General features: G+C 41.1%; 1 protein-coding gene across 1 annotated transcript in view; it reads right to left on the bottom strand.

Annotated features, from left to right (window-relative positions):
• KCNK10 (potassium two pore domain channel subfamily K member 10) overlaps positions 1 to 1536 on the bottom strand; it is a 90630-nt gene extending 89094 nt beyond the window's left edge. Inside the window, exon 1 of the mRNA XM_073610342.1 lies at positions 1245 to 1536. Coding sequence (XP_073466443.1) covers positions 1245 to 1499 — 255 coding nt within the window. The 5' untranslated portion in view covers positions 1500 to 1536. The remainder of the gene's footprint in view (positions 1 to 1244) is intronic.
• Between the last annotated feature and the right edge of the window lie 10882 nt (positions 1537 to 12418).

The following is a 12418-nucleotide window of genomic DNA, read 5'->3' as shown; positions in this document are numbered from 1 at the left end:
TTTAAAGGAATATTTCACTTTTATTGTTTCACTTTAAGCATTATTAAAATCACTGCTCCTGAAAAAACGTCTGTTTTAAAAAAAAATTTTGCATTGATGCATGTCCCCTGGGGCAGGACCTGGGTCCCCAAACCCTTTTTATGAAAATAACCTGCATATTAACCCTTAAAATTAGCACTTTTGATTTTTCACGTTCGTGTCCCATAGACTTTAACGGTGTTCATGTGTACGAACAAATTTTTTGCCTGTTCGCATGTTCTGCTGCCAACCGAACTGTGGGGTGTTTGGCTCATCCCTAGTGTCCACAAGGTTTAGGAGTGTGTCTATGGGAATGTTTGACCATTCTTCCAGAAGCGCATTTGTGAGGTCAGGCACTGATGTTGGACGAGAAGACCTGGCTCGCAGTCTCCGCTCTAATTCATCCCAAAGGTGTTCTATCGGGTTGAGGTCAGGACTCTGTGCAGGCTAGTTAAGTCCCTCCACCCCAAACACGGTCATCCATGTCTTTATGTTCCTTGATATGTGCACTGGTGCACAGTCATGTTGGAACAGGAAGGGGCCATCCCCAAACTGTTCCCACAAAGTTGAGAACACGAAATTGTCCAAAATGTCTTGGTATGCTGACGCCTTAAGAGTTCCTTTCACTGGAACTAAGGGGCCAAGCCCAACCCCTGAAAAACAACCCCCACACCATAATCCCCCCTCTACCTAATGATTTGGACCAGTGCACAAAGCAAGGTTCATAAAGGCATGGATGAGCGAGTTTGGGGTGGAGGAACTTGACTGGCCTGCACAGAGTCCTGACCTCAACCTGATAGAACACCTTTGGGATGAACTAGAGCAGAGACCGTGAGCCAAGCCTTCTCGTCCAACATCAGTGCCTGACCTCACAAATGCTCTTCTGGAAGAATGGTCAAACATTCCCATAGACACACTCCTAAACCTTGTGGACGGCCTTCCCAGAAGAGTTGAAGCTGTTATAGCTGTAAAGGGTGGGCCAACTCAACACTGAACCCTATGGACTAAGACTGGAATGCCATTAAAGTTCATGTGCGTGTAAAGGCAGGTGTCCCAGTACTTTTGGTAATATAGTGTGTATCAAACCTCTGCAAGGGGCATTATAAAATAGAACGCATATCTAACTTGGATACATAACATAAATGTTGGAGATACAGAATTTATGCACAGCTGCTCCAGATTCTGAGTGCTCCAGTTTTAGTAAATCTCCCCCTTTTGTGTCTCACCTTAATCAAAGCGTCAAGCTCTTGCTGAGTCACACAGGAATGCTTCTGCAGGAAATCCGCCTTCTCTTGGGCTATCGTACTTTTTTGGCTGCTTTCGAACGGCTGCTCTAGGGCCCGGAACACGAGTCCACCGCTGACCAGATACACCACCACCACCACGAAGATCGCCAAGACTGTCTTCCACTTCATGACCGAGTGGAGACCTCTGGAGGTATTGTCCATCGTGACCACAGTCGTCCGGGAGCACACCGACATGCGGGGGGTCGGTGTGGGGGTTGGGGTAGGGGTGGGGGTGGGGTGGTGCCCGTTGGGCTTCGGATCAGGAGGGGGCACAGGCAGAGGAGCAGGCGATGGCACAGTCGAGGGTACCGCCACTGCAAAGAATAAAAATAAAAATAATGAGTCCATTACACTTCTGTTTTAAGCTTACATTGACTTAAATTCCTGATATGCCACAATATACAGCAACCAGTGCCGGGACAAGGTCATCTAGAGCTCAGGGAAAACATGCCAAACTGCACCCCCCCCCCCCCCAAGATGAATGAGCAATATGTGTCAGCAAAAAATTGGACTAATCTACATGCTTGCCCCTAAGAATAAATTCCCCCTCTCCCTGCATAAATCTCCCCCCCCATTCCCCAAACCCCCCCCAGCACAAAAGCCCTCACCCCCCCCCCCAAAATAAATAAATAACCCCTCCTAGCACAAATCCTCCACCCCTCAATTTGCCCCTCCCAGTACACATCCTCTATCCCCTCCCAGCACAAATCCTCCTGCCCCACCCCCACCCCCAAATTTCCCTTCCTAGCACAAGTACCCCCCAATCATCCCTATTAGTACAAATCCCCCCCAAAAAAAGTTTTCCCTCCCAGAACAATTCCCCTTCCCCCTCTATCATATCACCTCTTCTACAACAACCCCCCCCCCAAAAAATGTTCCCCCTCCTAGCACAAATCCTCCCCCCCAAAAAATGTTTCCCTCCTAGCACAAGTACCCCCCAATCATCCCTATTAGCACAAATCCCCCCCCCCAAAAAAAAAAGTTTCCCCTCCCAGAACAATTCCCCTTCCCCCTCTATCATATCACCTCTTCTATAACCACCCCCCCCCCCAAATTTCCCGCCTCCTAACACAACCCCCCGCCCAAAAAATAAATCACCCCTTTTAGCACAAATCCTTCACCCCTCAAATTTCCCCTCCGAGTGCACATCCTCTATGCCCACCCAGCGCAAATTCCATTCCCTCCTAGCACAAATCCCCCCCCCCCCCCAAATTTCCCCTCCTAGCACAAGTACCCCCCAATCATGCCTATTAGCACAAATCCCCCCCAAAAAAAGTTTTCCCTCCTAGAACAATTCCCCTTCCCCCTCTATCATATCACCTCTTCTACAACAACACCCCCCCAAAATTTTTCCCCCTCCTAGCACAAATCCCCCCCCCCCCAAATTTCCCCTCCTAGCACAAGTACCCCCCAATCATCCCTATTAGCACAAATCCCCCCCCCCATAAAAAGTTTACCCTCCCAGAACAATTCCCCTTCCCCCTCTATCATATCACCTCTTCTACAACAACCCCTTCCCCCCTACCAATTTTCCCCATTCCTAGCACAACCCCCCCCCCAAAAAAAAATCACCCCTTCTAGCACAAATCTTTCACCCCTCAATTTGTCCCTCTGCGTACACACCCTCTATCCCCACCCAGCGTAAATTCCATTCCCTCCTAGCACAAATACACCCCCCCCAAATTTCCCCTCCTAGCACGAGTACCCCCTGATCATCCCTATTAGCACAAATCCCCCCCCCAAAAAAGTTTTCCCTCCCAGAACAATTCCCCTTCCCCCTCTATCATATCACCTCTTCTACAACAACAACCTCCCCCCCCCAAATTTCCCCCTCCTAGCACAAATCCTCTTCTCCCATCCCCCTTCCCAACACAAATCCACCTAAATCGCCACTCCTAGCACCCCCCCCTTCAAAATTTTCCCTCCTAGAACTATTCTTACCCCCTGCCACCCCCCAAATCTCCCCTCTCCCAACACAAATCCCCCCCACCAATCTCCTATCAGCGCCCCCCCTCCCCCACCTCACATTATGCCACAGTGCCCCGGGCAGCCATCCCTTCTGCCCACCCCTTGTCCCGGCCCTGATAGCAACAGTATTATTCTTCAGTAAAGCTCCATCTTAAAAAGCCATGAACTCCAGTCACATACCTCCCAACTTTCTGAGATGGGAATGAGGGACACCTATCAGCAAAAGTATGCAGGCATAGGACACACCCCTTGCCACGCCCCCTTAAAGGAGAATTGTACAAAAAAACAAGATTGGTTAACCCACAAGAGCTTTTTTTACCACTAATATTCCTTTATATTGGCTTTTGGAATTTACAAATGCAGCAATTTAGAAATCAGATGAAAGGTTTAGCGCTGGAAAACACTTTTTGATAGATAAAAAGAGCATTTTATATAAATCTTTACAGATAAGACCAAAATGAGGGACAAATGAGGAGGAAAGAGGGACAGGGGGACAAATCAGGGACAGTCCCTCGAAATCAGGGGGAAGTTGGGAGCTATGCAGTCAGTTGTTTTGCCTAGGCTGAGATGATGTCATCAGTCTGCTGCAGGTGGGAGGAAGCATTTCCTTAGTCCCCCGCCCCCCCAGTGATCAGTCTGTAACATTGTAACTTTGTAGCAAAGGAGCATCAGGAGCTGATCTGTGTCAATGAGGTGAAATTGAAGGCTTTATTTGGTCGAATTTCGAAATTAATGGTGGTACCATCGGATCACAAAATAAACAAAATGTCTGATTTTCAAAAGAAAATTCTTTCGAAATTCGACCATGTATGGCTAGCCTATACGAAAAATCGGCCGAAATTTGTTCATTTAGACAGTTCGTTCGTTTTTCGGCCAGTTAATGGGCACAAAATCGATAATCGCTGGGACGTTTTTGAGCTGAAAAAACAAAGGACAAGTTTGGAAATTTTCTGCCAAACGAACGATAAATTGAAAGGTTAATGTGTTTCCCGTCCGAACTGTCTGCACTAGGTATATGTAAAAAAACAAACAAAAATATGCATTCATTTATGTCCACTGAACGATTTATCGGTCATTATATGATGGCACTATCGTTTGCGCTCATGGCCGAATGTTCGTTTTTCGAAAATGGGTTCGCCCGGTTTTTCGTATAGTGTATGACCGGGGTGGGGTCGAAACGGGTTGATGTAATTTCCGGTTTCAAGTCCAAACGACGTCACTTGCGGTTTCGATGGAACACACGCTGGGTGCGGTGTTTGCCGAATTGTATCTCTGCAATATTTCATGCAATTTTAACTTTCCCATCCTGTAAGTACCTATCCAGGTTTGCACAATAAACTATCTGCCAAACTGTACTTCACTATTAGTCCCTTTTTGTTTTTCCATTTTTGGTACCGACATCTTTCTATGAGCATCATGATTGGGGGAAGATCTTCTTTGGAGCCTTTTGTGAATCGCCATTCGTGGCCAGCGTTCTATCCTGAATGACCCCTAGACTGATAAGCTAGGCAGTGGCGTCTCCAGCTTTCAAATTTAGGGGGGGCACATGGGGGGACAGGGACAAAAGTAGGGGGGCAACTATAAAATGCATATATATATATATATATATATATATATCCTGGGGCCCTTTACTACGACCCCACAACGGGCCCTTTCACATGTTCTGCAGTGAGCTCCCTTCCTACTGTATTGGGGCCCCCCAGGGTGGCAGAAAACAAGAGATATATGTCACCAGCATACCAAGAAAATATAAGGGTCCAAAGCAGTGGGAGAACTATCAGGGTTGCAAAGGTTGCCTTGCCACCGGGCCCTGGTGTTCTGCCACTGTGGGGTTCCCCAGCCTCCTCTTGCTGTCCTGCCCCTGCTATTGACAGCTCTGGTCTGGCATCTCTTGGAATTTACAGGCTGGTCCTCCTGTCCTAAGGATGGGAGAAATCAGTCTGTTTTTTCAGTAATTGAAAGTCCTGGTGGAGTCCTTCCTGCAACTCGCTCTTCTCCCTGCCAATGAGGATGCAGGGGAAGGAGCAGATTAGGCGGCCGTGGTTGTGTGAACGCTCGCATTATGCAGTGTCAGCGAGCAGGGGAGGGGGGGGGAATCACCCGCAGGAGCTGACTGGGGACTATCTCCCTCTTAGACATTGATTTTTTTGTAAAAAAAAAAAAAAAAATTTTATTTTTTTTTGGGGGGGGCACATGGTGGGGCACAGCATAATGTTGGGGGGGTCAGGGCCCCCTCTGCCCCCCCCTAGGGTCTCCATTGAAGCTAGGGGTCCATTTCTTTTGATGAATGGGGACACAAGGAGGGCTGTGTGGCACACCTTGAAGTTTGGAGCACTTTAATGATTGGAGCACCCATGCACAATTTGCATGGACTTTTTTATAATTTGTTTCACTTATCAATTGGATACATTTGTGATGTATTGTGAGTGTTGTATTTATATGGATACATTTTTTACAACAACTTTGATTTATGCAAGGGGGGGGGGGAGGGCACTGCAAGGGTAGAGTTTATCTAATCTCCATAATTCTGCTTTAACAGACCAAAAGGCAATGAATAAGAGAAGTTCATTGTTTGGGATTACACTTCACTTTAAGACTATCCTTCAGAACAAAGCCTAATAATAGATTTGTTGATAAAAGGGAGGTTTGGGATCTGGAGAGCTTGCAATCAGATCTTTTGCCAAGACCGTGTTTGAAGGAACGAGACTGAGAGCCAAAAATCTGTCTTGTCGTTTTCAGAGCGGCTGATACATGTACGTTCCCTACAAAGGCGGTTCTATGACCCCGCTCGCTGCCCTCTGCTGAGCATCCACCGAGAGACTCGCCACCTGCTTATCAAAGAGCGCCGTCAATTTATCATCAGTGGACTGACCCCCCCCCCCATTAGTAGATTACCAATGAAATCCTTCCTATGTAGGAAAACATGGTTAAATTGAATCTGGAAAGGCAGAAAGGCAACACTGTTACATACACTATATAACCAAAAGTATTGGGACACCTGCCTTTACACACACATGAACTTTAATGGCATCCGAGTCTTAGTCTGTAGGGTTCAATATTGCACTGGCCCATGAGATCGGCTCTCGAAAGCCCAGTACTAAAGATCTGATTATCGTACAATCGATTTGAAAGCGGCATTTTTTGTCCAATTTTTGGATCGTGTGTCCAGTCCATAAGTCCGTAGGGTTCAATATTGAGTTGGCCCACCCTTTGCAGCTATAACAGCTTCAACTCTTCTGGGAAGGCCGTCCACAAGGTTTAGGAGTGTGTCTATGGGAATGTTTGACCATTCTTCCAGAAGAGTATTTGTGAGGTCAGGCACCGATATTGGACAAGAAAGCCTGGCTCACAGTCTCCTCTCTAATTCATCCCAAAGGTGTTATATTGGTTCCTCCACCCCAAACTTGCTCATCCATGTCTTTATGGACCTTACTTTGTGCACTGGTGCGCAGTCATGTTAGAACAGGAACGGGACATCCCCAAACTGTTCCCACAAAGTTGAGAGCATGAAATTGTCCAAAATGTCTTGGTATGGTGACACCTTAAGAGTTCCCTTCACTGGAACTAAGGGGCCAAGCCCAACCCCTGAAAAACAACCCCACACCATAATCCCCCCTCCACCAAATGATTTGGACCACTGCACAAAGCAAGGTCCATAAAGACATGGATGAACGAGGTATCAGGTATCAGCATACCAAGACATTTTGGACAATTTCATGCTCTCAAATTTGTGGGAACAGTTTGGGGATGTCCTGTTCCTGTTCCAACATGACTGCGCACCAGTGCACAAAGCTGTCCATAAAGACATGGATGAGCGAGTTTGGGGTGGAGGAACCAATATAACACCTTTGGGATGAATTAGAGTGCAGACTGCGTGCCAGGCCATCTTGTCCAACATCAGTGCCTGACCTCACAAATGCGCTTCTGGAAGAATGGTCAAACATTCCCATAGACACACTCCTAAACCTTGTGGACAGCCTTCCCAGAAGAGTTGAAGCTGTTATAGCTGCAAAGGGTGGGCCAACTAGACATGTGCAGGATGAAAAAATTTTTTTAGTTTAGTTTTGTTTCTATTCGTTATTTAACTAAATTTGTTTAGTTAAATTCGTTGCATTTGTTACATTCGTTTTCGGAATTCGTTTCGTTTCGTATTCGAATTAGAAAAAATTCGACTGCATTCGAAAAAATTCGACCGTATTCGAAAAAAAATATCAAATTCGAAAAAATTCTACCACATTCTAAAAAAACTGTCAAATTCGAAAAAATTCTACCGCATTCGAAAAAAACATTAACTGACGTTGAAAAAGTAAACTATATATAACCATTTTGCGAAATTTGAAATTCGTATAGAATGAAATCGAATTCCAATAGAAAAGATTAGGATAGAATAGAAAATATAAAAGAATAGCATAGAAAAACAATAGAACAGAATAGAAAAAAATATAATATATTCTATTCTAATCTTTTCTATTCGAATTCGAATTCATTCTGTACCAAATTCCAATTTCGGAAGATGGTTATATATATATTATATTTTTTTTCTATTCTGTTCCATTGTTTTTCTATGCTATTCTTTTCTATTCTATTCTAAACTTTTCTATTCGAATTTGAATTAATTCTACGGGAAATTCGAATTTCGGAAGATGGCTTCTAAAATTAGAATTTCGTATAGAATGAATTCGAATTTGAATAGAAAAGATTAGAATAGAAAATAAAAGAAATAGAATAGACTAGAAAAACAATAGAACAGAAGAGAATAAAATATAATATATATATTTGAATTTCTGAAAATGGTTATTATACAGAAACAGAATGAAATAGAATGAAATTGAATTCTAATAGAAAAGAACTAACTAACTAGAACAGAAAAACAATAGAACAGAATAGAAAAAAATATAAAATATTCTAATCTTTTCTTTTCGAATTCATTCTGTACCAAATTCCAGTTTCGGAAGATGGTTTATATATATATTTGAATTCAAATTCATTTTATACAAAATTCGAATTTCAGAAAATGGTTATATAGAAATAGAATGAAATCAAATTCTAATAGAAAAGAATAGAATAGAAAAACAATAGAACAGAATAGAAAGAAATATATAATATATATTTCTATATAACCATTTTCTGAAATTCGAATTTTGTATAAAATGAATTTGAATTCAAATATATATATAAACCATCTTCCGAAACTGGAATTTGGTACAGAATGAATTCGAAAAGAAAAGATTAGAATAGAATATTTTATATTTTTTTTCTATTCTGTTCTTGTTAGTTAGTTCTTTTCTATTAGAATTCTATTTCATTCTGTTTCTGTATAACCATTTTCAGAAATTCAAATTTCGTATAGAATGAATTCGCATTCAAATAGAAAAGATTAGAATAAAATAGAAAATAATACAAAATAATAGAAAAACAACAGACCAGCATAGAAAAAAAAAAAAAAAAAAAAATATATATATATATATATATATATATATATATATATATATATAAAACCATCTTCCGAAATTGAAATGAATGAATAAAATGAATTCAAATTTGAATAGAAAAGATTAGAATAGAGTAGAAGAGAAAAGACTAGAAAAAGAATAGAACAGAATAGAATAAAATATATATATTATATTTTATTCTGTTCTGTTCTATTGTTTGTCTAGTCTATTTTTTTCTATTCAAATCTTTTCTATTCAAATTCATTCTATACGAAATTCCACTTTCAGAAGCCATCTTCCGAAATTCGAATTTCGTATAGAATGAATTCAAATTCGAATAGATAAGTTTAGAATAGAATAGAAAATAATAGAAAAGAATAGACTAGAAAAACAATAGAACAGAATAGAAGAAAATATAATATATATTATATTTTCTTCTATTCTGTTCTATTGTTTTTCTAGTCTATTCTTTTCTATTATTTTCTGTTCTAATCTTTTCTATTCAAATTCGAATTCATTCTATATGAAATTCAAACTTTAGAAGCCATGTTCCGAAATTCAAATTTCGTATAGAATGAATTTAAATTGAAAAGCATGAAAAAACAATTGAAGAGAATAATAAAAAAAATGTTATATATATATATATATATATATATATATATATATATATATATATATATATATATATATATATATATATATATTCTATTGCTTTATTATTTTATATTCTATCTTATTGTTTTTTTTAGAAAAACTTTTTCTATTTTTTTCGAATTCGATTCGAATTTGTCTTCGAATTCGATTCGAATATGTTTTCGAATTCGAATATGTTTTCGAATTCAATTCGAATTTGTCTTCGAATTCGATTCGAATAAGTTTTCAAATTCGATTCGAATATGTTTTCGAATTCGTTCATTTTTTTCGGATTTGTTTAAATTCTTTACTTTTGTAATTCGGAAATTTGGATGCATCCAAATTTCCGAATAATGAAAAATTTGTCCGAATTTCGATTCGGAATGAAAGGAAATGCACATGCCTAGGGCCAACTCAATATTGAACCCTACGGACTAAGACTGGGATGCCATTAAAGTTCATGTGTGTATTAAGGCAGGCGTCCCAAAACTTTTGGTAATATAGTGTAGGTTACAGGGTGGGTTAGGAGTCCCTAATGTCGCTAAATATTACTTGGCCGCTCAAATTTCGCAACTTTCTATGTTGCATGCCACATCGGATATTCCACTGTGGGTGCTCCTGGTGCTCCCTAATTGCCGCCGATCTCCATTCAGAGCCTTCTTTGGCTTCTCCATGCATTGCACCCCTCTTGTCTGACATCAGTGCCCGACCTCACAAATGCGCTTCTGGAAGAATGGTCAAACATTCCCATAGACACACTCCTAAACCTTGTGGACAGCCTTCCCAGAAGAGTTGAAGCTGTTATAGCTGCATAAGGTGGGCCAACTCAATATTGAACCCTACGGACTTATGGTCCGTACACACGATCCAAAAATTGGATGAAAAATACCGCTTTCGAATCAATCGTACGACGATAATCGGATCGTTAGTACAGAGCTTTCGAGAGCCGATCATGATAGTTCATCCAATATTATTCGCTCAGACAAACACTAACATTTTTCTCGTACAATACCAGATTGTACGATTTTCGTTTAATCAGTACAGTTGTCGTCCGAAAATACAATAGAAATACACTACTACACGTTACATCGCTTACGATTTTTTATTCTGTCGCACGAGAATTTTCGTCACTTTAGTAACCTCTCCAATTTCTATATGCGACTAGCATGTAAAAAAAAAAAAACGGCAACCTGTCATCCGATATTTAGATCGTGTGTCGTGTGTACGGGCCCTAAGACTGGAATGCGTGTAAAGGCAGGTGTCCCAGTACTTTTGGTAATATACTGTATATCAAGAACCTGTGCAGGCCTAAAAAAAAATATGATAATGATCTTTATAACATTATCTAATTTCCCTGTTTTTTTTATACACTTCCCCTGCCTTTAGCAAAACAGCAAACGGCCAATAATAATCCCCCTCTCTGCCGTCTGAATTCTTCCGACAGCTTGAGAGATGGGCTTCTGTATGGGGAGAGAGCTAGCACAAAAGATCAGAGCAGATGTAGCGGGCCTCGTCCGCTCGCTAGAATGAGAACAAGATGTTCTGTGTCTGGTTCACTGGTGAGTTTGGATATTTATGAAGCTGAATCACCGTCGGAAAGACACAACAATTCTTGGTAATGAATGTGGGAAGTGCAGGGATACATAGAAAGATTTCCAGGTCAGCTTGCTTTACTATATATTGTGACTTTTTGTCTCTGTGGCCCATCAGAGCCTCGTGATTGGCTAGTAAAATTGGTTGGTGTGCCAGAGAAAATTACATAATATAATTTTTTAAATAATTTTTTCGTTTAGCGTTCTTCCACTTTGACAATGTCGTTTGACCTTCAAAATTGTTGTTTAGTTGGAGATAGAAACCGTGCTTGGACCAGTAGAATGGATCTTGATAGATATTAGTTGGTTCTGCTGGTGAATGATGGTGTTGGTCTCTCTGGGCTGCTGAGGAAAAGATGATCCGCACTCCGGTGATTGCTCTTAAGAAGTATAATATTTATTGACAAGCCACAGTGACCAAACGCAAATAAGAACAGTTGACGCGTTTCAGCCTATAAGGCCTTAGTCATAACCACCACTCTGGGCTGCTACCTTACTGGTGCGACTCAGCTGTTGCTTCAGTTATAAAGATATTTAGAGTAGGGAGAGAGGAGCGCCCGGGTGTCCAGAAATAGGAAACTGTTAATGAAGAATAAAATCTTTTAACCACTTACGGACCGTCGCACGCCGATATACGTCCTATACGATTGAAGAGGAACATAGTTGTTATGGCAGCAGCTAGCTGCCATAACCCCAGTATCCTCTTTTTGGCCGGCGGTCCACTTTCTGATAAGAGTGGTCTGATTCGCCACAAGATCACTTTTATCGGCGGCGGGAGAGGGCCCCCCCCCCTCTTTTTTTTATTGCATTTTAGTGTAAATATGAGATCTAAGGTCTTTTTGACCCCAGATCTCATATTTAAGAGGTCCTGTCATGCTTTTTTTCTATTACAAGGGATGTTTACATTCCTTGTAATAGGAATAAAAGTGACACATTTTTTTTTTAAACTGTGCAAATATAAAAAATAAAAGGTAAAATAAATAAGAAAAAAAAGAAAAACATTTTTTAAACCCGCCCCATCCCACCGAGCTCGCGTGCAGAAGCGAACGCATACGTGAGTAGCGCCCGCATATGAAAACGGTGTTCAAACTACACATGTGAGGTATCGCCATGTTCGGTAGAGCGAGAGAAATAATTTTAGTCCTAGACCTCCTCTGTAACTCAAAACGTGCAACCTGTAGAATTTTTTAAATGTCGCCTATGGAGATTTTTAAGGGTAAAAGTTTGTCGCCATTCCACGAGCGGGCGCAATTTTGATGCCTGACATGTTGGGTATCAATTTACTCATCATAAAATTATCTTTCATAGTATAAAAATAATTGGGCTAACTTTACTGTTGTCTTATTCTTTAATTCAAAAAAGTGTATTTTTTCCAAAAAAAGTGGGCTTGTAAGACCGCTGCGCAAATACGGTGTGGCAGAAAGTATTGCAGCAACCGTCATTTTATTCTCTAGGGTGTTAGAAAAAACATGTATAATGTTTGGGGGTT

This window comes from Aquarana catesbeiana, linkage group LG13 (genome assembly GCF_042186555.1).
Source record: "Aquarana catesbeiana isolate 2022-GZ linkage group LG13, ASM4218655v1, whole genome shotgun sequence".
NCBI classification, from domain to species: domain Eukaryota; kingdom Metazoa; phylum Chordata; class Amphibia; order Anura; family Ranidae; genus Aquarana; species Aquarana catesbeiana.
Note: the sequence above shows the minus strand (reverse complement) of the source record. Positions and strands in the feature narration are given on the sequence as shown.